Source organism: Pipistrellus hanaki (genome assembly GCF_964339955.1).
Source record: "Pipistrellus hanaki genome assembly, chromosome: 2".
NCBI lineage: Eukaryota > Metazoa > Chordata > Mammalia > Chiroptera > Vespertilionidae > Pipistrellus > Pipistrellus hanaki.
Genome location: NC_140504.1, coordinates 137,079,329 through 137,107,162, shown reverse-complemented (window position 1 = coordinate 137,107,162; position 27,834 = coordinate 137,079,329). Strand labels below are relative to the sequence as shown.

Below are 27,834 nucleotides of genomic sequence, written 5' to 3'. Positions count from 1 at the left end.
TTCCAATGCAATAATGTTGTTGACAGCATTTTTAGGGTTTCTCATCTATCTGGAATTTTTATTTATTTTTGGACAGCTTTAATGATGTATAATGGTAACACTATTTATTGCCAAATGCATTTTTATCTATCTATGATACATGTTTACACTTGACAAACCACAACACAATCAAGTTAGGAACATACCTATGACTGAAGCATCTCCTCATGCCCTTTGGTCTTCCTCCTGAACATAAAACCTCATCTCCATCACTAGGCAAAACCACTGGCCAGTTTCTGTCACCAGAGAATAGTTTGCTTTTTCTGGAATTTTATATAAATGGAATCATACAGTATGTAGACTTTTTTTTGTCTGTCTTCTTTAACTCAGCATATTTATTTTCGTAACACTGTTTTATGTATCAATAGTTCATTTCATGTTATTCTCAGTAGTATTTTTTTTGGTATGGATGCGTACAATTTTGTTCTCCATCTATTTATGGACATTTGGCTTGTTTCCATTATTGGCTATTACCAAGAGAACAGCTATAAACATTTTCAAACAAGTTATTGTATGTACATAAACTTTCAACTTTACTAAGGATACATTTGGAGCAAAATGATTAGACTGCACGGTGGGTATTTGTTAAACTTTTTAAGAAACTTACAAACCGTTTTCCAGAGCAATTTAAAATTTTTACTTTCCCACTGCAGGGTATGAGGGTTCCAGTTGCTCCACATCTGCACCAACACTTGAGATATTCAATCCTTTTAATTTTAGCCTTTCTAGAAGTTCATATTGGCATCTCATGGTGGCTTCAATTTCCACTATTATAATAAGTAATGATGTTGTTAATAACTAATGATGTTGTTTAATGTGCTTATTGACATCCAAATATATGTTTTTGATGAAGTATCTGTTCAAATTACATCTTTTATACCCCCTCATACTTGGGATGTTTGCTCTTCAAATTAGTGACACATTTGTTGAGTTTTATGTCCTTGAAACATTGTAGATATAAGTTCTTTATTCATTGTGTGATTTGAAAAAAAGCTACTTCTTATCTGCCTCTTGCCTTTTCATTCAATTAAAAGTCTGCTTTTTCAAAAAACAGAATTATTAATTTTGAAGTACAATTTATTATTTTTATATTCAAAGTGTTTTTAGCTGTACTCACCTTCAATATGTTGCTGCATCTCTTTCTCCTGGAGTTTCCTCGATAACTCTTCAACCTATTTATATAGCAGAAGTTAGAATCCTATCTAATAAAAGAGTAATATGCAAATTAACCATCACTCTGCTACACCTACAACCATGCCTACCAGCCAATCAGAACCAAGTATGCAAATTAAACCAACCAAGATGGCTGCGGCCACAGAGAGAGCAGAAGGCATGGGTTTCCCTGGCAATGCAGGAAGCCAAGCTTTTCACAGGCCCAGGCCTCCACTCTAGGCTACAATGTTTCAATTATAGAAGATAAATAAATCCCAAAAATGATGGCTACCACAGAGTTGGAGAGAGCAGGAAGCTTGAGCTGCCCCCTGCAATGTATAAAGCTAAGGTTCTGTAGCCCTAGCCTTCCTTAGCCTTCTCTGCTCAAGGCTACAAAGTTTGAACTATAGAAGATAAATAAATCTCAACAAAAATGTCCGTGACCACAGAGAAAGCAGGCTTGGTCCTGCTCAAGGCAACAGAGTTTCAATTATAGAAGATAAATAGATTTCAGATACCAGGGCCTCTGCTTGGGTTGCCAGGGCTGGCCTGCAAACCACACATGCCCCTCACCCTGGCCACCCCACACACAAAGGGAGCCCCCACCCTGATCCAGGACACTCTTCAATACAAACCAGCTGGTCCCCACTAGTGTACCAGGCCTCTATCCTATCTAATAAAAGAGTAATATGAAAATTGACTGTCACTCCAACAAACAATATAGCTGCCCCCATGTGGTCAAATATGGCTGCCCTTATGTGGACACAAGATGGCCACCACAAGATGGCCAGCAGAGAAGGGCAGTTGGGAGTGACCAGGCCTGCAAGAGAGGGCAGTCAGAGGCAAACAGGCTGGCAGAGGAGCAGTTAGGCATCAATCAGGCTGGCAGGGGAGTGGTTAGGGAGCGATCAGGCTGGCAGTCAGAAGTGTTTAGGGGAAATCAGGAAGGCAGGCAATAGAGTAATTTGGAGCCAGCTGTTCTGGATTGTGAGAGGGATATCCAACTGCCCATTTATACTGATTCTAATGGGACTAGGCCGAAATGACAGTTGGATATCCCTTGAGGGGTCCCAGATTGGAGAGAGTGCAGGCTGGGGGTAGGGTCACACTCATCCCCGTGCATGAATTTTGTGCACAGGGCCTCTAGTTAAGAAATAAAGACTATGAGTTTAAGCAAAACCCAGCAATAATGCATTAATTCAATTTACATTTTCACCCAAATAATAATCATTGTAGAATTCAAATAGTTTTTTTGATGTTTTTGTCCAATGATTCCAAACTTTTGGACCTGGTAGTAGGATTATATACCTATGTGCCCTTAGCAGGATCCCTCTGGGGGTGGAGAGGGGTTGGGTCTGGGTCAGACCTGAAAACTATGCCAGGAATGTGTTCCAGTACTTGAGATATTCTTTAGGAAGGATGGAGGTTTAGTTCTATTTCTCAGTTCCACTGAAGTAGGATGACTACACACATGTGACCCATAATGGGAACTGCTGACTCTGGAGAACACTGGCACTCAAAGTCCAGGGAGGGACAAAAAATGCATTTACTTTGGGTATGTAGAAAGAAGCAGGCTGATGTGGAAATGATGCAACAAATTTTAGAATTTTCAGCATCCCATATTTCATATCATGTATAATCTGAATCTTTGAAACCAGTTAGCACTATTTCAGATGTTTTTGATGGGCCTACCAAACATCCTAAGAACTGAAGTCATAGCCTCTTGGGGGCACAAGGAAACTCTATAATCACCACAAACAGCAGTTCAGAGGTCTGGAGCATGTTATTTGACCTCCCAAAGCTCAAATACCACTGAAGGTGCTTAGTCTTGAAGACTTAGGGCTTTAGAATGATCCAATTAACTTGACATTTCAGGAACTTATTTGTAACTTCAGTTAAAACTTTTGCTCTTCCCTTCATGAGAAACCATGTGACTTATTTTTAGACCTCGCCCATACCATGCACAGACTTACCTTCTGTGTTTGCTCCCTCATTTCTTCCAGTCTTTTCTCTCCAGTTTCTTTTTCTTTCTTTAACTGCTCCTTCAGTTCGTCTAAGTTTTTATTGTAGCTTCTCTCTTGTGCCTCCAGTTTTTGACATGTTTCATTCAGTGTCTTTCTTAGAAGCTCCTGTTCCCTTTCTATTGCCTCTGTCTTGGCCTGTGCAGCTGATCCACAGTGGTTTTACAGGGGAAAGAAAATATCAGCTATTCTTAGCTGTACTCATCAAAGGTAAGTGACTAAAATGATAATATCAGAGGGGATTCTCTGAATATTCTTACTAACAATACCAGCAAAATATGATTTAGAATATGATGGAAAGGCACTGATTGCCTGAGGGAGCAATTAAAACTCACCTGGTTATTTTTAGATTTAGCCAAGTTATTCTAATCCTTTTGTGGAAACACCTGGTTTCAAGAAGGATAGCTCTCACACATTAATGTGCACTGGGGGGAAAGTCCCCTACCCTCAGTGGTCACAGCCCTGCCCTGTACCTGCTAGAGCCTTCTCCCCAGCCATGAGGGCCTTGTCAGCCTGCAGGATGGATTCCTTTGTTGCAGCCTGGGACTGCTTGAAGTTCTGGATGACCTCCCTTGCCTGAGGAAACAAGGAGCACAGACTCTTCTTATTGGGAAAGTCATCATTCAACATAACTGAAAAACTGACCCTGTAAATTGATCGTCTTTCTTAGGATCCCACCATGGTTCCCTTCATTCCATTATCACAGTAAAAACTCCAATCACTTTAGTTAGAATAAAATCCTTTTTGGCAACCTCTTTCCCAGCTCTACAGTCCTGTTCTAATGATGCCAGCCACCACCCACCTCAGGTTCCAGACAACCAGGTTTATGTGCAGTTCTACAAACACTCCTCAATTGTTCACAGTATTGGCACATCATTTTTCTTCTGATTGGATGCTCATCTACCCTTTCCTCACTCATAGCAGCTATTGATATTTCAACTTGTAGCTTCTACGGTAGTTCCTCTTCCAGGAAGCTTTGCTGAACTTCCTTCTGAGATTTGACTTGATGCCACATACATATACATACCTTGCCACCTCTATCACTTACGGATTAGTTCACTTATTAGCTTCTCAGGGCATATCATTTCTCAATTTTATGAAGGGGATGACAGTAGTACCTAAATTCATATATTCTGATGATGGAATTGATAATCAAAACATAGCACCTAAGAATATACTTGGTTTAGCAAGTGTATGCTCAATATATACTTGCCATCACCATCATCATTTTTATCTCTATTAGTGTATACCTGTATGATAACAATTATCCCTGCAAAATTGACTATTTATATTTTCTTTTTAGGTAAGATCATAAGCTTCTTGTGAATATTGTTTTTTAAATTATGGTATCTGTTATACAGAGTGCAAAACTATTACATTGTTTCCTAAATGAAAGTCATTTTTTTATCTACATTCCTGACAATAAATCTTATATATGGGAAAAGTATTTATTGTTTATTTGAGTAATTAACTATTTTTGGATATAAAAGATAAAGATGTACAGATATCACCATACTTTGCTCTCTCTTTACAAATGGTCCTGTGATCTTAGATTTTCAAAAGGATACACAAAGACTCTGTGACCTCCTCTGCTGATCTTCTCCCCTCTTTTTATATCTCACCTTCACTCCTTTCCTGGGCACCATGTTATACGACTGTTCAAGTTTGTCTATTGCTTCTAAGAAGAGCTTGTATCCATCAGGCACAGAGAAAGTTCCTTCTGAAATACTTTTCATCAAGGGCTCTGAAAGCTGCTTAAGCTGAGCCTGGCAAAATTTTCCAGATGCATCTTCATTCTGTAGCAAGAAATCTTTCTTCTTTTTCTTTATGATGCCCTGCCAGGGAATATTGAGAAGTACAAAGGAAAGAGGGTCTTAGAAGAGAAGACCCAACTGTGATCCTCATGGAAGAAACAGGTGGTCTGGAGCATGGAATCATAGAGCAGCACCAAGAAGCTAATTTAGTCTCAGTTAAGAATAATTCTTTATACATTGCAAAATGATCACCCCAATGTCTAGTTATTATCTGTCACCTTATGTAGTAACAAAAATTGTTTTCTTTTCATGAGTTTTAAGTTAGATTCTGTTAGCAAATTCCAAATATGCAATCCAGTATTATCAATAGTTCCTTTATCAGTCATAATATTAACAGAGGTCCATCCATCAAAAATGAGCATGGAAAGTTCAATATGATTGGAAGTAGACTTTCCTTTGCAAATTTGGATCCCTATAAGTAAAAGTATATACACTTTAATAATGAAAAGTGATCACTGAACAGAGTTTTGAACTCATGAACTATTTCAATGAGGTTTTAATTGTGCAAAATTATAGAAACAGTTATTTTTTTTGTTATACTTGAAAAATTACAGTTCCGCCCTAACCCTTTGGTTCAGTGGATAGAGCGTTCATTGGCTTGCAAATTCAAGGGTCCCAATTTTGATACCGATCAAGGTTATGTACGTTGGTTGCAGGCACATCCCCAGTAGGGTGTGTGCAGGAGGCTGATTGATATTTCTAACTCTCTATCCCTCTCCCTTACTCTCTGTAAAAAAAAATCAATAAAATATACTTTAAAAAAAATTACAATCCTGTTGGTTTTCTTCTTATGAAGTGAGAGGTTTTCTCTTCTTCTTCTTCTTCTTCTTCTTCTTCTTCTTCTTCTTCTTCTTCTTCTTCTTCTTCTTCTTCTTTTGTGTGTGTGTGTGTGTGTGTGTGTGTGTGTGTGTTTAATCATCACCCACAGATATTTTCCCATTGACTATTTTTTTTTTAAATTGAGTGGAAGGAGGGGCAAGAGACAGAGAGAAATATCAATGTGAGAGAGATACATTGATTGGGAATAAAACCTGGGATTCTTTAGTCCATGGACCAATGCTCTATTCACTGAGTGAAACTGACTAGAGTATGAAATGAGTGTTTTGTAACTCACAGGATGGTCAATGACAGATTCAAAGAGAAGATGAATATGCTTATGTTAAATAGAATTATGTTGTCCTCAAGATTTCTCTGGCCTAGTGTCCATACACTACAGTACCTAGGGCTGTGAATATGCTGAATATTGATCCATGATTAGATTATTATATGGCACAGGTTGACATTAAGAAGTGGAGATTACTCAAGTGTGCAAACCTAAATACATCAGCTCTTTAAAAGCATTTTTCTCCAGTTGGAGGCAGAGAGTGAGTCAAACATTATAAACAAGATACAGATATAATGCACCATTGCTGCCTTGAATATGTAGGAGAAGTTCCCATGAGCCTCCTTATGATGTATTAGTTTCAGGTGTGCAAAATTTACATCTTGTTTTCAGCTTTTGGTACACAGAGCAAAGCATCCATACATCTTGTGATAGGAACTCAACTGAAGTATTGTGAACTAATAAATGTGTGTTTTTTGAAAACTAATGAGCACACATTAATTTGTTTTGCCATAATAGAAATAAGGAGCCAATCATTCAGAAAAAGAATAAATATTAACCTATAGACCGCTATAGTCTACAGTCTATCAGATGAATTTAAGTTCTTTTACAATGGAAAACACATGAACTATGGGTCAAAAAGGAAATGTCTGGGCATCAATCTAGAAGAACAGGAATTAGGAAGGATCTGTGCTAAAATATATTACCATAAGCTCTTCCTGGAACCCCTGCCTTTCATCCATAATGGAGTGTTCCATGAAGATCTCAATGGCTTCCTTCTCACAGGCTGCATGCAGGTCCAGCAGCTCCTGCAGGGTGTCTGTGGGGAAGCTCACTCTCTGGGCCATCTGCTCGCTGTAGTAGTCGGCTGCCTTCTGCATGGCTGCTGAGTTTTCACGCTGGGCCAGAGTTATCACTGCATTTTCCAAACAAGGCACTGCTCCACTGTTAATGGCATCCACATAGGCCTTTGCCAGAGTTCCCAGCCCTGAATAATACATGATATTCAGGAAATGGACAGGAAGTTCTCACTCATGCTTTATAAGCTTTAGAGATCAGCATTCTAACAGTAACAAAAATTTTAGTGAAATGAAAATTTCTGGTTCTCTTTTTCTTTTCCTCCTTATCCTCCTCCTTGTATTCTCCTCCTTTTTCTTCCATGAATCCATTTCTTTATAGTAACATCACTATGTCTCCTATACAATTTTCTTTTATTGTTGTCACATTTATCACATGATAATATAAGCTTAAAGATCTTAGCCAATATGTTCAAGGGTCCCCTAGATACATTTCCAAATTGAAATAAAATTAAAGAGAGTATATTTTACAGGTCAATAGATAATTTGTGGGAAAATTTTTCCAATGAAAATTTATTTATTTATTTAAAAAAAATATATTTTATTGATATTTTACAGAGAGGAAGGGAAAGAGATAGAGAGCTAGAAATGTCGATGAGAGAGAAACATCGACCAGCTGCCTCTTGCACACTCCCTACCGGGGATGTGCCCGCAACCAAGGTACATGCCCTTGACCGGAATGGAACCCAGGACCTTTCAGTCCGCAGACCGACGCTCTACCACTGAGCCAAACCGGTTTCTGCCCAATGAAAACTTATTTTAAAATATCAAGAATTCCAGGAATCTCAGCCCTATATTTGGTTTAATATTTGTATGTCAGCCCAGGGAGTATATCTGTGAATCTAGCCCTGCACATAAGGCTACAGTTAACTTTTCTTCTCAAACTCTAATGAGCATTCAGAGCCTATATTCTGCTATATATTTTTTCTATCTGCTGTAAATTCTCAAAATATCTTGTGTATCCTCAACAAGAGATACTCATCTCATTGTTGGTCTTCTCATCATCAGATTCCTCTCTTTAACAGCAGCTTGTGCTTATGTCATTAGTGTATTAGTTTCATGAGACACAGTAGGCTTCAAAATCCCTCATATTGGGAAACTTTTATGAAAAAACATGCTCTTTTATGTGTGGCATGTATCTATGCCTTTTCACATTACTTAGAGAAGGAAACAAAATTGCTGACAAACCCCAAGTACAATCACACACAATGAACTGCAGAGAAACATGCTGTAACAATGGAGACTCACGATTTCCAGTGACAATGATTCCCTCTCCGAGAGTCTTGGTTCTTGCATCTGTGAATATATAGTTACAGAAATTTTTGGATTGTTCCTTGAAACTGGATGCTAGTTGGTTTTCTGACACCCCATCCATACAGTGTAATAATTTTTTGTCAGCTGTAGGCAAGTCAAAGGTAAAGCACTTTCGCTTTGGAAAGAAATTCCTGATACACTTTCCAGGGATGTTGGCTTGCTGGATTTTGGGATCCTTCCCTGTAGAGAAGAAAAAAGAGCAGTGATTGGTGAGACAATCTTCAGAAAAGGAAGTTCATTTCCATCGTGCTTGCATATCTCCTATTTAATCATCACAATCAACATAATGATAATCTTTCCAAAACATATATTTGTGTGTGTGTGTGTGTGTGTGTGTGTGTCCAGAACCAGGAGTAAAAGGACTTCTGAGGAAGAAGAAGAAACTTATCCCATCTGAATAAACTTATGATTTTTTTTTCTGAGCCCTTCTATGATTTCCAATGGCTTGAGTATTTATTAGATATTTTTGAATGATAGGTTAATCCCCAAAATTGTCAGAAATACTTTTGATATTATAGTCTTCATGTCAGAAATACAATGTGGGTTCTAAAGTAAGACTCAAATATTTTCTGGTAGACATATGGAAATTTATGATATTGCTACAGACAGTAATAAGAACAATTTCTAAAAATCAGAGTAAAAAATGCACACAACTGGGGTGGGACTTGAGTGGGGAGAGATTAATCAGGGCACTTATATGCATATATGTATACCCCATGGATACAAACAATAGAGTGGTGAAGGCAATGGAGGGGTGGGTTTGGAGTGGAGGGGGTCAATGGCAAAAACAAATAAACATACAAACAAAAACAAACAGGACATCTGTAATACTTTCAACAACAAAAATTAGAAAAACTAAAAAGCAGGAATTCCTAACTTGTTATTGACAGATAAAATTATGTGATTCATAAACCCCATAATTTGTGAATATGAGATGAGAGAGAGAGAGAGAGAGAGAGAGAGAGAGAGAGAGAGAGAGAATGAGTAGGCATTACAGATTACAGATTTGCATGGGGAAAAATTATATGGTTTTCAAGGGAATCTTTGATCACATAAATGTTCAGAAAATCTGCAATAAATGGACTTGAAAGGGGAAAAATAGAATATTAATATGTTCAGAGACTTTTTAGCAGGTAACATAGACAAGTAAGGTAACCTAATGTCACTTGGAGACTTCACCTCTTCTTTGTATCAGATTATATTGGACATGACAATGTCACACAGAGAATTTCTGGGCATATGTCAGCTGTTCAATAAATGATTTTAGAATGAATTAGTAAGTGATTAAATTAGCAAAAATAGGCATGCTTCTAGGTACCACTCATTTTCTTCTTGGCTAAATGTATTCTGTATAATTAATGAATTATATAAACATGATAATAGGCTATGGAATAAAGAGAGTGGTGTTACAATAGTGAGACAATGAAGGATTTGGCAGTTTTACTGGAAGGATGTGTTAAATTTTGGGGAAATATTACATATATACATATGATGTAACTATGCAGGCTATTAAAAAAGACCATATAAAATATATTTAAAAAACAAAGTTACTTGATAACTTTGTGATTCTGTGTTAACCATAATCCATAGTGATGGGCATTTTTCAAATAATAAAAGCAGAGGAGCACTAAACTTAATCAGAAACACAAATATTTGAGCCTTAGGAAGTCTTAGCACAGGTAGCTATCCTCAAAATTTTTTCATGGTGTCAAATTTCCTAAAATCTTTGTTCTAATATTGGGTTCTCTTTTCCCTCAGCCAGCTTAAATCCTGTCACTGGACTATTTTTAGTAATAATAACAATTGAAACCATACCCATCTGTCATACACACAACTCCATTAGCACAGACCTCAGTGCAATAAAAAATAAAGATTTATATTGACCTTTAGTGCTGAATGGCAGGGCTCAGTTAATCCAACCTCCTACTGAACCCTCTACCACCCAGACCATCCTCTGGTACCTGGAACCAACTTCAAGGCCTTCTCAAGGTACTCATCTTCAGTGATGGTGCATCCATCTAACACCAGCTCCAGCATGAAATCCCGTACCACCCAAACAAAGTCTGGAAAGAAACTTGCAAACTTATCTGAGTCACCTCCTTCATCAGAGATGTAAGAGGACTTTGTCCTGATTAGCTTTGTTAGTTCAGTCACATAGCTGGGATTTTAGCTAAGGAATGAAAAGTGCACCCTGCCAAAATATCCAGATCTCACCCAGAAATCATTTTTATTAACATTCCCATTCACCCTGTGTCCCTTTTTCCTCAATTATGAATATTGACACGAGGAAAAACAACAACAAAAGAGGCCCAGTTATTTTCCCATAACTTTCATGACACATGGAGGATGGGTTCCTGGAAGGATACTGCAGCTGCTCCAGAGCCTGATGGTTGATGGTGCCCATGCTGTTGTAGACAAACATGCTGCTCAGGAGGACAGCCAGAGCAAAAATCCACGAGTCATTTTTAGAGTCCCCCTAGAAAGTGCATTACAGGTATTGGGTATTTACTCTTCCATCACCCATTCAGTTGTTCATGCACTGTGTCAGCAATACAATAACTGAACAGTAGGACAAAGAATATACACTGATGACAGTGCTAAATTTAAACCTCATTTTTTTGGGTTTTTACATTGACTCCTCTCAAGGCATGAGTTCTTTAGCAATTAAAAGAAGTGAATGACACTGTACATGTGTGTCAAATGTTTAAAACAGTTCCAAGAACATAGTCGTGTGCAATGATAAGTGGGTAATGATTTCTTTGCAACTTTCTCTTGACAATGAGATTATTGGTGACACAAATACTAGTCAATAAAATTCACTAACTTCTCATTGTGCAACTAAAAAATGCCTGATACCCCATTTAGTTTTGTGAATATAAAGTTTCATAGGGCAATCTCTGACCTTCAGAGATGATGTGCTGGAGGTGCAAATATACCTGGCAACATTTAACTGCATTCAAGGTGATCAACTCTGCCAGGAGTACAACTTAATGTGATAACATAAAAGACAAAGGGGGAATGCAAAACCCAGAAAACTTACTCTGTGATTTCAGGGCAAGAAGGGATTATGTCTGAAGGAGATACAATCCTATTAGCTTGACAGTAGCTGGGCTTTAAAGAATGAGCAGAATGTGGAACTGTGTAAAGAAAGAGACAATGTAGATGGAAGGATCTAGAGAAGCCAATCAGAATAGTCAGAAAGTGTGTTCATACAAAGATATAACATATTATTTTATTTGATTGAAGTATTGGCTATGTATGTGGTAGGAATAGATGTTGAGTCTGAACATAACATTCAAGGTAAATCATGAATGATGTTTCAATAGAATTGGATACTGCTAAAAACACTAGAGTTCCAAGGACAGTAAGTATTTTGGCTTCTATCAGATGACAATTAGTTATGTTTTGGCTCCTTTACAAATGTAACTAGCTAAAAAGAAGAAGCTTTATGTAAACTATAATCTATTAGCAATCAGTATATCATCTTGGGTTTACACTAAGGTGAATACTGAGTACTTTAAACTTGAATTATGCTAATAAGCCAACCAGAGAAAGACAAGTACCACATGATTTCATTCCTATGTGAAATCTAATGGAAAAAAAAAAAAAAGAACTAACAATCAAAATAGAAACAGAATACTTGGTCAGTGTTGTTCAGTGGTTGACCTAGGAACCAGGAGTCAAGAACTGGTTTGATTCCCAATCAGGACACATGCCCAGTTGCAGGCTCAATCCCCCAGTAGAGGTCCTGCAGGAGGCACCAGTCTATGAAGTTTCTTTCTTGTCCATGTTTCTTTCTTTTAATCCCTTTCCTCTCTCTCTCTCTCTCTCTCTCAAAACAATAAAAATGTATAAAAATTGAGACAAACACGTAGATAGACTGCAGGCTGACAGGTTGTGTGTGTGTGTGTGTGTGTGTGTGTGTGTGTGTATTAAGCAAAAAAGAAAAAAGAAGAGAAAAATCTTATGGAAAGAGCAACAGTGTTATGAGTGCCAGTGGAGTGGGGTGAGAGAAGTTGGAGGAAGGTATAGGGGGAATAAATGGTGATGGATAGACACTTGACTTTGAAGTGGTAAACTCACAATATAGTATACAGGTAATGTGCTATAGAATTGTGCATCAGAAACCTTTATAATTTTTATTATACAGTGTCACATCAATAAATTCAATTAAAATTTAATATTAAAATTCAGGATTTAATTCCTCCCCCTTGTCTTTTTTCAGTTTTGGAAGCCAAAGACAACTGTGCTATTAGCATTGTAGACTGTGGCTAATACATATAAGAACACAAGATTGACTGCAAATAACATCGCAAAGACAAAATACATTAAAATATCCCACTTATGTATATTTTTGGTGGGTCTAGCTCATGAATTTATAGTAGTCAGGGAGGAATTCATCTATAAAGCCCAGAGACTTAAAGTAAAACCTTAATTAATGTGTCTGGATTAGCTGAAGTGATTTTGAATATTATTTAAATACTATAGGCCCGGTGCATGAAATTCATACACGGGCGTGTGGGGTGGGGCAGGGTGTCCTTCAGCCTGGCCTTGGCCTGCAAAGACACCAGCATTTCTCACCTGGCCTCTGGCCAGAGGTTCCTCCCCTCCTTCCACACAGCCTCTGGGAAGATGCTCCTCAGGGCCCCAGCCCATAATGCCCTGCAGCACAGGTACTCGGGTATTTGGGCTTTCAGGTCCAGCTTCCTTGCCTGGCTGTGCATCAGCTGCCATGGGATCCTTGCCTCAGGAGTGGCCCCCTTGGACCATACAACTTGAGTGTGTGTGTGTGTGGGGGGGGGGTGGCGGGGGGGCGGTCTCAGCAGCAGTGATTTGATGTCTGTAGTGTGCCTGCCAGACACTTCCCCCTGCGGCGCCATACTGGTCCTTTCTGGACTGCTGGCAGGGGGCTTCCAGTCTGCGACTTGGGCTGCTGGGCTGCAACTGGGGGGCTGCAGGTAGAGGACCCTGGCACCCATAGGGCTCTGTCAGCATCAGGAACTGGAAAGATACAATTTTCTGGTTCCTCCCCTGCCACAGGGATGCTGAGCTTGGAGCCCCATAGACTTCTTTTCTCCTGCCCAAGGCAGGCTGGGGCGTGGACTCTGGGCGCTGGGACTCTGGGCTCAAGACCCTGCTGCATGGCTGGCCTGGGCATAGATGCTGCACTGGGGAACTCTGGGCTTGGGACCCCACAGGATCCTTCTCTCCCATGCGCTTTTGCCTCGACTCTGGGCTTGCGAACTCTGGGTTCGTGTGGCCCCAGAGGTCCCTTCCTTCCTGCCTCACAGCCTTGGCCCTACACTGGGCTCATGGCCCCACAGGCTCCTTTCTTCCCGCAGCACAGCTGGCTGCCTTGCAGACACTGGGCTCCTGGCTCCACAGGCTCCTCCTCTCCTGCAGCACAGCCATGGCTGGGATGCTGAGCTCCCGCTGCTTCTGGCAACACCAGCTCAGTGTCCCATTTTAAGTCCTCTGGCCAGAGACCCCTCGCCTCCCTTGGTGGCAAAGGAGCAGATAATGGGCTCCCGTTGCCTGGGTGATGCTGCCAACATCTGCTATGGATGTCGCCATTTTTGTCATGGAGTGATGGCTAATTTACATATTACTCTTTTATTATATAGGACTAGAGGCCCGATGCATAAAGATTCATGCAAGAATAGGCCTTCCTTCCCCTGGCTTCTAGCACCCACTTTCCTCCAGCACCCAGGACCACAGGCTGCTTCGCTCTGGCTGTGCTGCCATCTACCAAGACCCTGGCTCCTTTGCTCCTGCCACTGCCAGGCACCCGGGCCAGCCTGCTTTGCTCCAGCTGCTGCCAGGTATCTGGGACTGGGGTTGCTTTGCTCTGTCCACTTCCTCCACCCACCAGGGTGTGCTCTGAACCCCCACCCCTGGTGTGTGTCCTCTGGGGCTAGGGGCAGCACGCAGTCCCCTCCAGCCCATCTGCATGTGCAGCTCCTCCTGAGCAGTTGTGATGCAGCCTCCTCCTGAGCTGGTCCTGGTGCCTGGCTAATTTGCATAATATATATATGTTATTCTACTGAAATGCCATTTTCATGTTTTCTACCTTCAAGCCCATAAATCACACACACACCTTAACTGGTAGAGCACATTGATTCCATAATTATAGCTTCCTCCTCGATATTTTTTGTATCCTAAAGGCTAGTTAAGTAGGTCATTCCTTGTGTTTATGGTACCCGGTGCTGATAGCACTGCATATTTCTTATCTCCCAATGAGGTTCTGGGCCTTTTCCTCAATCATGCATATCTACAGTTGTTAACACAAAACCTTAGAATTTAGATGCCCCAAAAGTGTTTGTTATCTTGTACCTTTTAATCAACTATAAAAATCAGAACATCTATGCCTAATAAGGAAAGTATTGAGTTTCCAAGAAAGTAAATTCAAGAAAACAAAATTTAACCTCATTATTCTTAATTGGATCTGTAGTTTACAGAAATATTTCATAAAAGATGAATTGAGGTTGCAAATTAAAATATATATGAATTATCAAGAACAAAGAAGCCTCTTTGCCTTACCTTTTCCACATCACCCAGGCCCTCAGTGTCCAGAAGGACCAGAATGTGGTCTGGCTTTGAGTGGTGGGGTACACACCACATCCAGATGCCCTTGGTTTCAGTCCGCACAGTGGAGCCCAGATGGAAACCTGCAAAGTTAGAGGAGAAAGCATATAGAGCAGTGGTTCTCAAACTTCCTGTTGCCGCAACCCTTTAATACAGTTCCTCATTCTGTGGTGACCCCCAACCATGAAATTATTTTTGTTGCTACTTCATAACTGTAATTTGGCTACTGTTATGAATCATAATGTAAAAATCTAATATGCAGGATGTCTTTGTTAGAAACAAATGGGAAAGATTGTAAAGCAAAAAGGAGAGAGGAAGAAAAAAAAAGGAAAGGGAGAGGATTGAGATAAAAAGAAAGAGATAGTGAAAGACAATGAGAGATATTTCTAGGAATCGTTGGAGTTCAGTATATTGAGGTTTAACCCATATGGTGCTGATCTTATGAGACACAGAAGAAGACATTTGAAAATTAAAATGGTGTGTGGCCCTAGCTGGTTTGACTTAGTGGCTAGAGCATCCACCTGAGGACTGAAGAGTTCTGGGTTTGATTCCAGTCAAGGGCCATGTCTGCATTGTGGGCTCAATTCCCAGTAGGTGGCATGCAGGAAGCAACCAATCAATGAATCCCTCTCACCATTGATGTTTCTATGTCACTCCCTTCTCTCCCTTCGTCTCTGAAATAATTAAGCTGGCAAATACCAACGACAAAAAAAGAATTTTAAAAGCAGCCAGAGAGAGACAGAAAGTAACATATAAAGGAACCCCCATCAGACTAGCAACTGATTTCTCCACAGAAACTTATCAGGCCAGAAGGGAATGGGATGAAATATACAAAGTCATGCAAAGGAAGGGTCTGAATCCAAGAATACTGTACCCAGCAAGGCTATCAATCAAAAGTGAAGGTGAAATCAGGAGCTTCACAGACAAAAACAGACTAAGGGAATTTATCTCCACCAAACCAGCAATGCAAGAAATGCTAAAGGGTCTACTGTAAAATTAAAGAAATAGAAAGCAAAGAAGGAACACAGGGGTATAGAATAAAAATGGCGTCAAATAAGTATCTATCAATAATAACTTTAAATGTAAATGGACTAAATGCTCCAATCAAAAGACATAGGGTAACGGATTGGATAAGAAAACAAGACCCATATATCTGTTGTCTACAAGAAACCCACCTCAGAAAAAAAGATGCACACAGACTGAGGGTGAAGGGATGGAAAAAGGTTTTCCAGGCGAATGGAAGTGAAAAAAAAGCTGGGGTAGCAATACTTATATCTGACAAATTAGATCTCAGAGTGAAGGACATAACAAGAGATAATGAAGGCCACTTCATAATACTAAAGGGAGCAATCCAACAATAAGAAATAACCCTGGTAAATATATATTCACCCAATACGGGAGCACCCAATATATAAAAAAAAAACTGCTGGAGGACATTAAGGGAGAGATTAATAGCAATACAATCATAGTAGGAGATTTTAATACCCCACTGTCACCCTTTGACAAATCATCTGAACAAAAAATCAGCAAAGAAATATCAATCCTAAATGACTCGCTAGACCAGATGGAATTAATCGACATCTTCAGAATATTCCACCCCAAAGCCACAGAATATACATTCTTCTCAAATGCACATGGGACATTCTCAAAGATAGACCACATTTTGGGACATAGGCAAAGTCTCTTCAAATTCAAGAAGATAGAAATCATATCAAGCATCTTCTCAGACCATAATGGCATAAAACTGGAAATTAACTACAATAAAAAAAATCCAAAGAAATCAAACACATGGAGACTAAATAGCATGCTATTAAACAAGGACTGGGCTACCTGAGAAATCAATGAAGAAATTAAAAACATCCTGGAAACAAATGACAATGAAAACACAACAATCCAAAATCTATGGGACACAGCAAAAGCAGTTTTGAGAGGGAAGTTCATATCCCTACAATCCTATTGCAAAAAACTAGAAAAAAATGGTAACAAATAATCTAACTCTACAACTCAAAGAGTTAGAAAAAAAGCAACAAGAAAAGCCCAGTGTAAGCAGAAGGAAGGAAATAACAAAAATCAGAGCACAGATAAATGACATAGAGACCAAAGAAACAATACATAAGATCAACAAAACCAAGAGCTGGTTCTTTGAAAGGATAAACAAGATAGATGGACCTTTAGCCAGGCTAACCAAGAAACAAAGAGAGAGGACCCAAATAAACAAAATCAGAAACGAAAGAGGTGAAATAACAACAGACCCCGCCGAAATACAAAGGATTGTTACAAAATACTACGAACAACTCTATTCCAACAAACTGAGCAACCTGAAGGAAATGGACATATTCCTAGAAAAATACAAACTTCCAAAACTCAATCAGGAAGAATCTAAAAATCTCAATAGAGCAGTGACTTGGGAAGAAATTGAAACAGTCATCAAAAAGCTTCCAGCAAACAAAAGCCCAGGGCCAGATGGCTTAACAGGAGAGTTTTACTAAACATTCAAGGAAGAAATAAAACCTATCCTCCTCAGACTATTCCAAAAAATTCAAGAGGAAGGAACACTTCCAAACTCCTTCTATGAAGCCAGCATCACCCTAATACCAAAACCAGATAAAGACAACTCAATGAAAGAGAATTACAGGCCAATATCCCTCATGAACATAGATGCCAAAATCCTCAACAAAATTCTAGCAAATCGACTACAGCAGAGCATCACAAAGATCATACACCATGACCAAGTAGGATTTATTCCAGGAATGCAAGGTTGGTACAATATCCGCAAATCAATAAACGTGATACATCACATAAACAAGTTGAAAGATAAAAATCATATAGTCATATCAATTGATGCAGAAAAATTATTTGATAAAATCCAACACCCTTTCCTGATAAAAACTCTCAACAAGGATCATACCTCAACATAATAAAAGCTATATATGATAAACCCACAGCCAACATCATATTTAATGGGCAAAAACTAAAACCATTCCCTCTAAGAACAGAAACAAGACAGGGATGCCCACTATCACCACTCCTCTTTGACATAGTACTGGAAGTACTAGCCATTGCAATTAGACAAGAGGAGGAAATAAAAGGCATCCAAATTGGAAAAGAAGAAGTAAAGTTATCCTTATTTGCAGATGACATGATATTGTATATAAAAAACCCAAAAGACTCCATTAAAAAACTAATTGGCTTAATAAATGAATTTGGCAATGTAGCAGGATACAAAATTAACGACAAGAAATCTATGTCATTTCTATACAGCAACAGTGAATTTATAGAAACAGAGACTAAAAAAGCAATTCCATTTACCATCACACCAAAAAAATTAAGATACCTAGGAATAAACTTAACTAAAGAAGTAAAGGACCTATACGCGGAAAACTACACGACACTGAAAAAAGAGATAGAGGAAGATGTAAACAGATGGAAGAACATACCATGTTCATGGATTGGTAGAATCAACATCATCAAAATGTCCATACTTCCTAAAGCAATATATAGGTTCAATGCACTCCCCATCAAAATACCAACGGCATATTTCACTGACCTAGAAAGAACTCTCCAAAAGTTCATTTGGAACAATAAAAGACCCCGAATAGCCACAGCAATCCTGAGAAAGAAGAGTAAAGTAGGAGGGATCTCAATACCAGACTTCAAACTGTATTACAAAGCCACTGTTCTCAAAACAGCCTGGTACTGGCACAAAAACAGACATATAGATCAATGGAATGGAATCGAGAACCCAGATATCAACCCAAATCACTATGCTCAATTAATATTTGACAAAAGAGGCACGAATATACAATGGAGTCAAGACAGTCTCTTCAATAAATGGTGTTGGGAAAATTGGACAGATACATGCAAAAGAATGAAACTATATCACCAACTTACACCATACCCCAAAATAAACTCAAAATGGATACAGGACTTAAACATCAGACGGGAAACCATAAAAATACTAGAAGCATCCACAGGCAACAAAATCTCAGACATATGCCAAAAGAACTTCTTCACTGATACTGCCCCTAGGGCAATGGAAGCTAAAGAGAAAATAAACAAATGGGACTACATCAAAATAAAAAGCTTTTTTACAGCAAAAGAAACCATCAACAAAACAACAAGAAAGCCCACTGTGTGGGAGAACATATTTGCAAATGTTACCACTGATAAAGGTTTAATCTCCAACATCTACAAACAGCTTATACAACTAAATAAAAGGAAGATGAATGATCCAATTAAAAAATGGGCAATGAACCTAAATAGAATCTTTTCAAAAGAAGACAGAAGGAAGGCCAAAAGGCACATGAAAACATGCTCAAAGTCACTAATTATCCAAGAGATGCAAATCAAAACAACAATGCGGTACCATCTCACACCTGTCAGAATGGCCAACATCAACAAATCAACAAACGACAAGTGTTGGCGAGGTTGTGGAGAAAAAGGAACCCTGGTGCACTGCTGGTGGGAATGCAGACTGGTGCAACCACTGTGGAGAACAGTGTGGAGTTTCCTCAAAAAACTGAAAATGGAACTCCCATTTGACCCAGTAATCCCACTCCTAGGAATATATCCCAAGAAACTAGAAACACCAATCAGAAATAGCAGCACAATCTACAATAGCTAGAATCTGGAAACAGCCTAGGTGCCCGTCAGCAGATGATTGGATCAAAAAACTGTGGTACATCTACACAATGTAATACTATGCTGCCATAAAAAAGAAGGAATTCTCATCATTTGCAGCAACCTGGATAGAACTAGAGAACATCATGCTGAGTGAAATAAGCCAGTCAATGAAAGAGAAATACCACATGGCCTCACTTATTTATGGATATTAAAAAACATTATAAACTGACAAACCAAAAGATAGATATAAAGACAGTAAAGCAACAAGCAGACTGTAAAATTACAGCGGGGAGATCTGGGGGAGATAAGAGATCAACCAAAGGACTTGTATACATACATATAAGTACAACCAATGGACACAAAACTCTGGGGAGGGAGGGTATGTATGGGAGGGGAAGGCAATGTTAAAATATGTACACAGATAATAATTTAATAAAAATAAATAAATAAATAAATAAAACTGCAAGTAATAAAAGCTAAATGGACAGCAAAAAAATAAATAAATAAATGGTATTCTGCCTTGTATGACACACACACACAAAAAAAATGGTGTGTGGTCTTTATAGAGAGAAATGAAGTACAGAAATGATTATAGGCAGATTACTCTAAAAACCAGTATGAACCAAAAGGGGCAACCTAATAGGTAAGAAAAATTACTTCAAGAAATAGAAACTGAAAAGAGTAAATTAATAAGTGAAAAGATACTCAAACTTTTTTGTAATAAAGAAAATATTATGCAACTCTATATATGTCACCAGATTAACAAATTATCAAATTTTAAACATCTTTACCAAATTTTTATGAGATTGTGGAGAATTCTCAGTTATTGCATACAAACATGTATATTGCATATAAAGTTTAAAAAGTAGTTTGAAAGTATCTAGAAAGGCTGAAACATTTATACTCCAAGACTGAGCAATTATATTTCTGGGTCTGTCACACAAGGTAAGTTTGTGTATTTGTGCACCAGGATATACAATTGAGCAAGTTAATATCAGCATCCATAAAAGTAAAAAACTAGAAACAAAATGAATGTTCATCAACAACAACAACAAAAATGGATAAATAAATTATGGTTATCTTCTCACAATAGCATATTATAAAATAGTGAAAATAAATAAATTACAGATACATATAACAAATTTGATAAAACTTAAATTTTTTGTTAAGTAAAAGAAGCAAGATTCCAAAGAGATGTCTAAATGGAGATCTCTTTAATAATATTTAAGCTATTCTTAAAAATGCTTCACAGCTTGTAAAACAACTTTTATAAAGGAAGAGTGAAAGCATGCACCATGAAAATCAAAACATTGGTGAGCTCTGATGAGGTGTCAGAGGGTACATCTAGGGCTTTTGGGTGCTTATGATGTTTTATTTCTTGATATGGACAGTGATTACACAGAGGATCACTTTATGTTTATTAACTTTGTATATGTGTATGTTTTGTGTACTCTTGTGTTATAGCTCACATTTTGGAAAAGACTAGATACAGAAAAGAGGGTATAATTTAGCAAAGTTTTGCTTAGCAATAAGCAAAAAATTGGATGTTAGAACAAGTGAGAGATGATAATTATAGAATATACTGCTGTCTGTTCATTACATCCCTTTTAAAAACAGGACATGTTGAACTATATTTGTGTCCTAGTTGAAAAGGTCCTGAAGTTTAGGGCAAAAATGATGAGAGAGAAAGGAATAATTGCTAGAGCTGAGCTCCTCAACAAAAAGAGTGGATGGGATCAAGAATAATAGATGGACCTTTGGATTAAGTTGGGGAACTCCTTGTTACTGCCTAAGAGTGAGGTTTTGTGGAACAATGGGGTTTAGGATATTTATTTGGTGGTAACAGTTAAAACCTTTTTTTCAGTGGAAGAAGTTAGGCTTTTTTAAGATGACCCTGAAGTACCTGTGATCAGCCAGTGTTATCCCTATCTCCAAGCAAATGGCCCCTGCCCCAGAACAACACTCACCTTGGTTCTTTCCTGCCAGGCGGTTCATCAAGTAGGATTTTCCTGTCCGATACAGACCTGCAATGGCCACTACCACCACAGGCTGAGAGATCTTGTCTAGAATCTCCAATGCTGTTGGATTTACTGTCAGCTGATTATTCTGATTTTCCACCAGACAAATGGGGTCCATAAGAGTATATTCAGAGGCCATGGTGGGCTGTAAACCAGAGGAACAACTCAGTACAACACAAGATCCAGAAGTCATATCTAATGGTTACTCAAGTCACATGCTTGTCAGCTCTCTACCAGTATGTGTGCAACTTATAAGCCAGATGCCTACATTATGTATGTTTCTAAAAGGTAAGTATTTAGCCTAGTGTGTCAAGGCCTGGCACAGATTCCTTATGTACACTGTCATATTGCTCTTTAAATAAACCCTAATACAACCTTGCCCATGTGTTGCTTAAAAGAATAGGAAAAGCAAAACAAAACTCTGATGATGGATGATGGAGCCATAAGAACATTAACATATTGGGGTTAGGTAGAGGCAGAATGGGACATGTAGGAGATGAGGAGTGACCAGAGAAGATACCTGGAGTTTCAGAGTGATTTCGTTTCTTGTTAACTGCATATGTACTTTGAGCACCTGCCATGTGCTGGGCACTGGTCTCTGTGCTCGGTATCAAGTGGCAAACAAAATGGACACCAATTCCTTCCCCCTTGGTGCTCTATTCTAATGGGAGGAGACAGACAATACAGAAAGCAAATAAGCAGCATGCATAGTACATATATGTTAGATGGAAAGTGCTCAGGAGAAAGCAAGCAGGAACTGAGATAGAGAGCAAGGGGGCTGAATATAAATAGAGGATGTTCAGAATCGGCCTCTCAGAAAGAGAAATAAATGTGCTCTGTGACTCTGAGGAGAACAAATGTAGTAAGTCCCAGGAGCTATAGCAATTGGAGGAGGGGAGACTTTTAAAGGAAGAAGAAGACAAAGAATGCCTCTCTCTCTCAAACACCACAATACAGATCGGTATAAGACTCAGATACAGTTATGAATGCAGGAAGTCATTTATTTAAACTTGAATAAAGGACATTTTTTTTGTTTCTAGGCTGGCAGGGAAGAGAGTCAGTAGCCAGGGTGATTTTGAGTGTGGCCAGAGCTGGCAGAGTAACAAAGCTGGGAGAGGTCCTACTTTAGTGTTTTCATCACAGTGGGCATTTCATACAATCAAGGGACAGGAAGAAGTCAATGTGCTTTAACTGTGCCGTCACTTTCTCAAAGACAATCCTACATAATGTGCTCCATGCTCTCCTAGCTGTGTGCACTGGAAAGAGTAATTTCTGTGCCTCAGTTTGTTCTTCCATAAAATGGCAACACTAAAAATTACGATCTTGTTTTCATTAGCATCATTAGGAAAACAAAATATATGATGAAATTTTAATGCTCTTAAAATCATGTGTTGCTTACTGAATCCTATGTTAGTATTGATTTAAAGGTGAGTGTGTAAGAGGCCAGGGAGGTTAGGTTCTAAATGACACTGTGGATTTGGGCTGAACAGTGACATCTCTTTATCCAGAGCAGTCTTGGGATATCTGAGCATAGATTCTGGAGTGGCTACCAGGTTTCAAATCACTTCCTGTCAATGAGACCGTGGAAAAGAAACTTACCTCTGTGAGCCTGCATTTTCTTAGTGTGATAGATAAAGCAAGTCTTCCTTTCTGACTCATCCCTGTAGGGTCTGGTAACACACAGGGTCTCAATAATTAATAATTAATGTAGTGTTAGGCATTGTGTTGAAATGTGTTTATATGTTCAATAAGCTGCAAATTGCCAACAAATAATAAGGTGTCTAAAATATTTTCCTCAGAAAATAACAAAAAATTTTAACATACTTTCCCTGTACCATTTCTCTTTTTTGTCTAAAGGTGATTGGGAGCAGAGTTGGAGAGTAAAACATGAATCTTCTAGCGCTGTGGTATAAGCAGGAGAAATTACAGAGTTTATTTCTTGAACTGAATATTTAAAATTTGGGGTAGGAATAGATAGGTTAACAATTTTAAAAAATGTAAGAAAACTGAAATGCCCAATCCAAAAGCTGTTAAGTTCAAATGAATGAGTAAAATGAAATAATTCTCCTATGTGGAGTTAGTTGGTTTCCAAAGTTCCTCCTCAGGAGAGACAGTCATCTGAAGTGATGGTGAAAACTACCCCAAGCCTTGACTTCTCAGCAAGGATGACAGACATTCTGAGATGGTTCTTATAATGCCTGGTAAACAAACAGTCTAGATCTTATAGTTATTTCTAGCAGTTGATGATGAATGAAGTATTCTATATCACACAGTTTTGTGCCCTCATAGGAATATTAAGTATTCTTAAATACAAAAATAATCAGAGACAACCTTTCAGGATTTAAATTGTCTGTGAGTCAAGGACCACCTTTTCTCTCAGTTTCTCCAGTGCATGGAAGTGAGGTGGAGATGGTGGTTGTGGTGCAGGGACAGTCTGAGGAGGGAGTGGGATGGAGAGGGAGAGACTCCACCAGGAGCCTCTGCAAGTGGATGGGGGTTCACTCCATCCATCCCAGGAAGGGTTTAGCCCCTTTTGGCATTTGAGGGAGGATGTGTTCCTCCTCTCCCCATGGAGGGCTGTTTGTGTAGCCCTGAGAGGGTGCCAGAGGGGCAGCTCACCCTGGAGACAAGGTGGATGAGCGCTGGTCACTTCACAGAGAGGCCTCTGATCCAAACAGAGACTCTGAGCTGCTGGTAGCCAGGCCCAGTTCTAGCCTCCTGCTGTCCCCTACCCTCCAGAGCCAAGCCTGTGCTTCCAATATGAGGCTTGGGCTTAGGCACCTGTTGTTGTTGTTAATGAGCATGGTCCTGGAAGAGCTAGTTTAGTGGGAACCTAAATGTCTGCAGACAGAGGACAAGTTCTCAGCTGTCCTAGTTCTTCCTTCCCTCCCTCCCTTCTTCTGCATCTGGCTCCTCCCCATACTGACTGTTCTCACTGGAGGCTAAAAATAATGAAGATATTACAGCAAAGTAGTAAAGGGCCAGGTTGATTAGAACCCAAATCAAAATGGAAAGGACACTGCTTTTTTGCTGTTAGAGAAGTAGGTGAGGAATGAAATTTATGCCAAGCCAAAAAGTTCAGAGGCAGATTCCAGAAAGCAGAGACAAAACTGCTTCAGAGCACTGAGAGGTCAGGTAAACAAAATGTCGGTTTTAGTGATGCACCACAGTGGATTCTTTAAAGAGAAACTTTTCATAACATAGTGGGGCCAAATTCTACTTGTAAGGCATAAGAAAGAAGTTGACACTAAGAAATTGGATCTAGTGGACCTGGGCATTGTTTTATTTTATTTTTAAGAGTTTATTTTAAATTACAGTTGGCATTCAATACTGCATAAATTTCAGCATACTAAGTAGCTGTTAGAGATTTCTATAACTTAAGAAGTGAAAGCCACAGTAGGTATAGTACCCAGCTGGCACAATACATAATTATCACAATATTATTGAGTACATTCCCTAGGCTGTACTTTACATCCCTGTGACAGTTTCATAACTACCAATGTGTCTCCTTAATCCTTTCCACATTGTCACCCACCTTCCTCTCTACCTGGCAACCAGAACCTGGGTTACTTCTAAACCAAGAAATCCACTCTGAAACTAAGCTCATATGATGGACTAAAATGTCTGTTATATTCAAAATAAAGTTCTTACCTGTTTTTTCCCTCCTCAGTGTAGGTTGGAGTAGTTTGTCACTTCTCTGTCTTTCACCTGATGGTTGGGCTTTTATTCCCCTTTTCTGATGTCATGTGACTTTTCTGGAATTCCTAAAGACCCATGAATTAGAAGTGTAGGATTTAGAGTAATGTGAAACTGAAAGTAATGCAAAGTAGTGATTGGAAAACCATCAAAGGAATTTCTGAAAGGAATCTGCCTTCCCAAAGCAGGCCTTCTCAGCACACTCACAGAGTCCCTCCCTAAGTCTTCCTTGGTTCTCTGTGTCTTTCTTTCTCACCCTGTGAATCTCTCTCCCTGTTCTTTGGTCTCTGGTCCTCTTTACTCATTCCCCATGTCTCGCTGGGCCTCTTGTCTCTGCCTCTCATGGGATCTCTGCCTGTGGAGAATATCCCTGTCGGCCCCACAATGGAACACACACCAGCAGAACTTGTCTTTTCAATAAAAAAATGAGAAGTGGGAAACAGGGTGAATTAAAAAGCACTAACTGAAAAACAATCCATGTGTCTGCAAATGCATTCCCAATGGCAGCACTTCCATGGGGTGGCAGGGGCGGGGTGTGTTGGCCACATGTTCTGGAGCCTCAGGCACAAAGTGTAGGGAGCTCAGCGCCTGGCTATGGACCCCCTCCCCATCCTTCCTGGGATGGCAGGGTCTGGGAAAGGGATTTAGTCTGTAGAACTAACACAACTAACATGCAGGTATATTAAATCTGTATACATAAAAGTAGTTAAGATGGTAGATGCTATGTTATTGTCTTTTAACTATAATCAAACGGGGGGGGGCAGGGGGAAGCAGGATAAATAATAATGCAAGGGTAAATACCCTTGTGAACCCTCACCTGATTCTGTAGAACCTTTTCCATTTTTCTGGCATCTACTGGCCCCTCTACTCCCCCAATACCTCCAAACCTTCCTATGCTGACCCCAACTCTCCTTCTGTACCAAACCTTCCCCTACACTCAAACACAGATTTCACCCTCTCCCTTCCCCACCGTGAGTCTTCTACCCATTACTTCTTCCTGCCCTGCTCCACCTCCATTCTTCCCTCCTGTCCCAGATCACCTAGCAGCCCTGGCTCTGGGAGAAATCGTTAGAACAAAGCTTTCCTTGGCTGGAAGAGACTCTTCAGGGAGCTGCATGCAGAAAGGCGGTCCCAGTCCTGTACCTGCAACTGCTCTGTCCTGCCAGATGCCAATAAGAAATGGTGTCTCTGGAGACAGAGGGTAGCAGAAGTAGGCTGCTGTTCTTTGAAGCTCCTCATCAGGAGGAAACTCTCCTCCCCACTCCCCCAAGAAAAAAGTTCACCCTGCTGCCTCCCTTATCACATTCAACAGCCCTCCTTTGCCCCTTTCCCTTGAAGTAGAAGGATTGGGGCACATCTATACATATAAGAGTATAATATGCAAATTGACTGAAAGACAGAAGGACCCCTCGACCAATTGCTATGAGGTGCACTGACCACCTCGCAGTCCCTCCCCCCAGATGGCAGGCTCTGATCACCCAATGGCAAATGGAGAACTGGGGTTGGATGTCAGCAGGGGCAGGGCCGACTGCTGGCAGCCAGGGAAGTTGGCCCTGATCACAGGCCAGTCCTAAGGACCAAACCTGCACATGAAATTCATGCTCTGGGCCTCTAGTGTGAATATAACTAACATGTAGGTGTATCTAATCTGCATACATAAAAATAGTTAAGATGGTAAATGTTATGTTGTTTGTTTTTTAACTATAATTAAACAAAAATGGGTAAATAATAATGCAATAATAAAATTAACCAATAAAACCATAAGAAGCATTTTAAATAAGTAGAGCAATGAAACATATACCAAATGAAAGAGATTAGCTTAAAACAGTATCTATAAATCAGCTTATATTTGCTTATTATATCCAATATAATCCCAATTCTGGAGGAATGTCATGAAGTGCCCCTAGTTTTCACTGAGAAATTGGTTGGTAAGTGGAGCCAACACAATACACTGGAAAATAATGGATTCTATTATTAAAACAAATCATTTAAAGTGCTGCACTGAGTTTACTAGAATAGACAGCAGAACAGAATAGGTGGTTACAAAGTAAATTTAAAATATGAATTAGAATAACTGTCAGGCCATTTTTTACCCTTAAAATAAAATTCAGTCTATTTCCTCTCATTGACCTCAAAATAAATTTCTCAAGGATAAACTTTTAAATGTTACCATTTGAGATTGGGAGATTTGCTACTTCAGTAATGAGGGTTCCTCCTTCCCTCTCTCATCCATTCACTTGCTTTTATTATTTGGGTGCAAGTCGGTGTCACCCACAAGATTAAGTCATTTTTAGGGCAATGACTATGTGCAATTAATCTTCATCCACCCCTGAGCACCTAGCACAGTGCTGTGCACACCGCACATACACTCTCTGTACGCACATGCTGCTGATTATTGGTCCTGCCTCCATTGTATATGAGACTCACTGACCCCAGTTGAATCAATGACTTCCTGCTCCTGAGTACCCTAGAACATCCTGCATGGAGTTCTTCATGTGAAAAGCAGCTTAGTATAAAAACATCCCACACCTGAAATTCAGAGTCTGTCTGGACAGCATTTGAAATCCCTAACACATAAATACACATGAATTTTAATATAATAATACTAACATG

General features: G+C 39.3%; 2 protein-coding genes across 3 annotated transcripts in view; both read right to left on the bottom strand.

Moving 5' to 3' along the window:
* LOC311616664 (guanylate-binding protein 6-like) overlaps nucleotides 1-21,664 on the bottom strand; it is a gene marked incomplete at its 5' end in the record, with an annotated part of 31,046 nt that extends 9,382 nt beyond the window's left edge. The window contains 11 exons of one of the 2 annotated variants that reach the window (XR_014793968.1): nucleotides 186-225; nucleotides 1,157-1,211; nucleotides 3,165-3,358; nucleotides 3,686-3,788; nucleotides 4,835-5,047; nucleotides 6,836-7,116; nucleotides 8,234-8,479; nucleotides 10,261-10,457; nucleotides 10,666-10,775; nucleotides 14,840-14,967; nucleotides 21,475-21,664. Coding sequence is in view for 1 of the 2 variants with exons in the window: in XM_084872331.1 (XP_084728457.1) it covers nucleotides 1,157-1,211; nucleotides 3,165-3,358; nucleotides 3,686-3,788; nucleotides 4,835-5,047; nucleotides 6,836-7,116; nucleotides 8,234-8,479; nucleotides 10,261-10,457; nucleotides 10,666-10,775; nucleotides 14,840-14,967; nucleotides 21,475-21,664 (1,717 nt within the window). The remainder of the gene's footprint in view (nucleotides 1-185; nucleotides 226-1,156; nucleotides 1,212-3,164; nucleotides 3,359-3,685; nucleotides 3,789-4,834; nucleotides 5,048-6,835; nucleotides 7,117-8,233; nucleotides 8,480-10,260; nucleotides 10,458-10,665; nucleotides 10,776-14,839; nucleotides 14,968-21,474) is intronic. The other variant, XM_084872331.1, reaches the window with a different exon arrangement.
* A 3,535-nt stretch (nucleotides 21,665-25,199) lies between these two features.
* The window catches only part of LOC311616677 (guanylate-binding protein 1-like), an 87,885-nt gene continuing 85,250 nt past the window's right edge, over nucleotides 25,200-27,834 (bottom strand). The window contains exon 11 of the mRNA XM_084872350.1: nucleotides 25,200-25,289. Within this exon, the coding sequence (XP_084728476.1) occupies nucleotides 25,230-25,289 (60 nt within the window). The 3' untranslated portion in view covers nucleotides 25,200-25,229. The remainder of the gene's footprint in view (nucleotides 25,290-27,834) is intronic.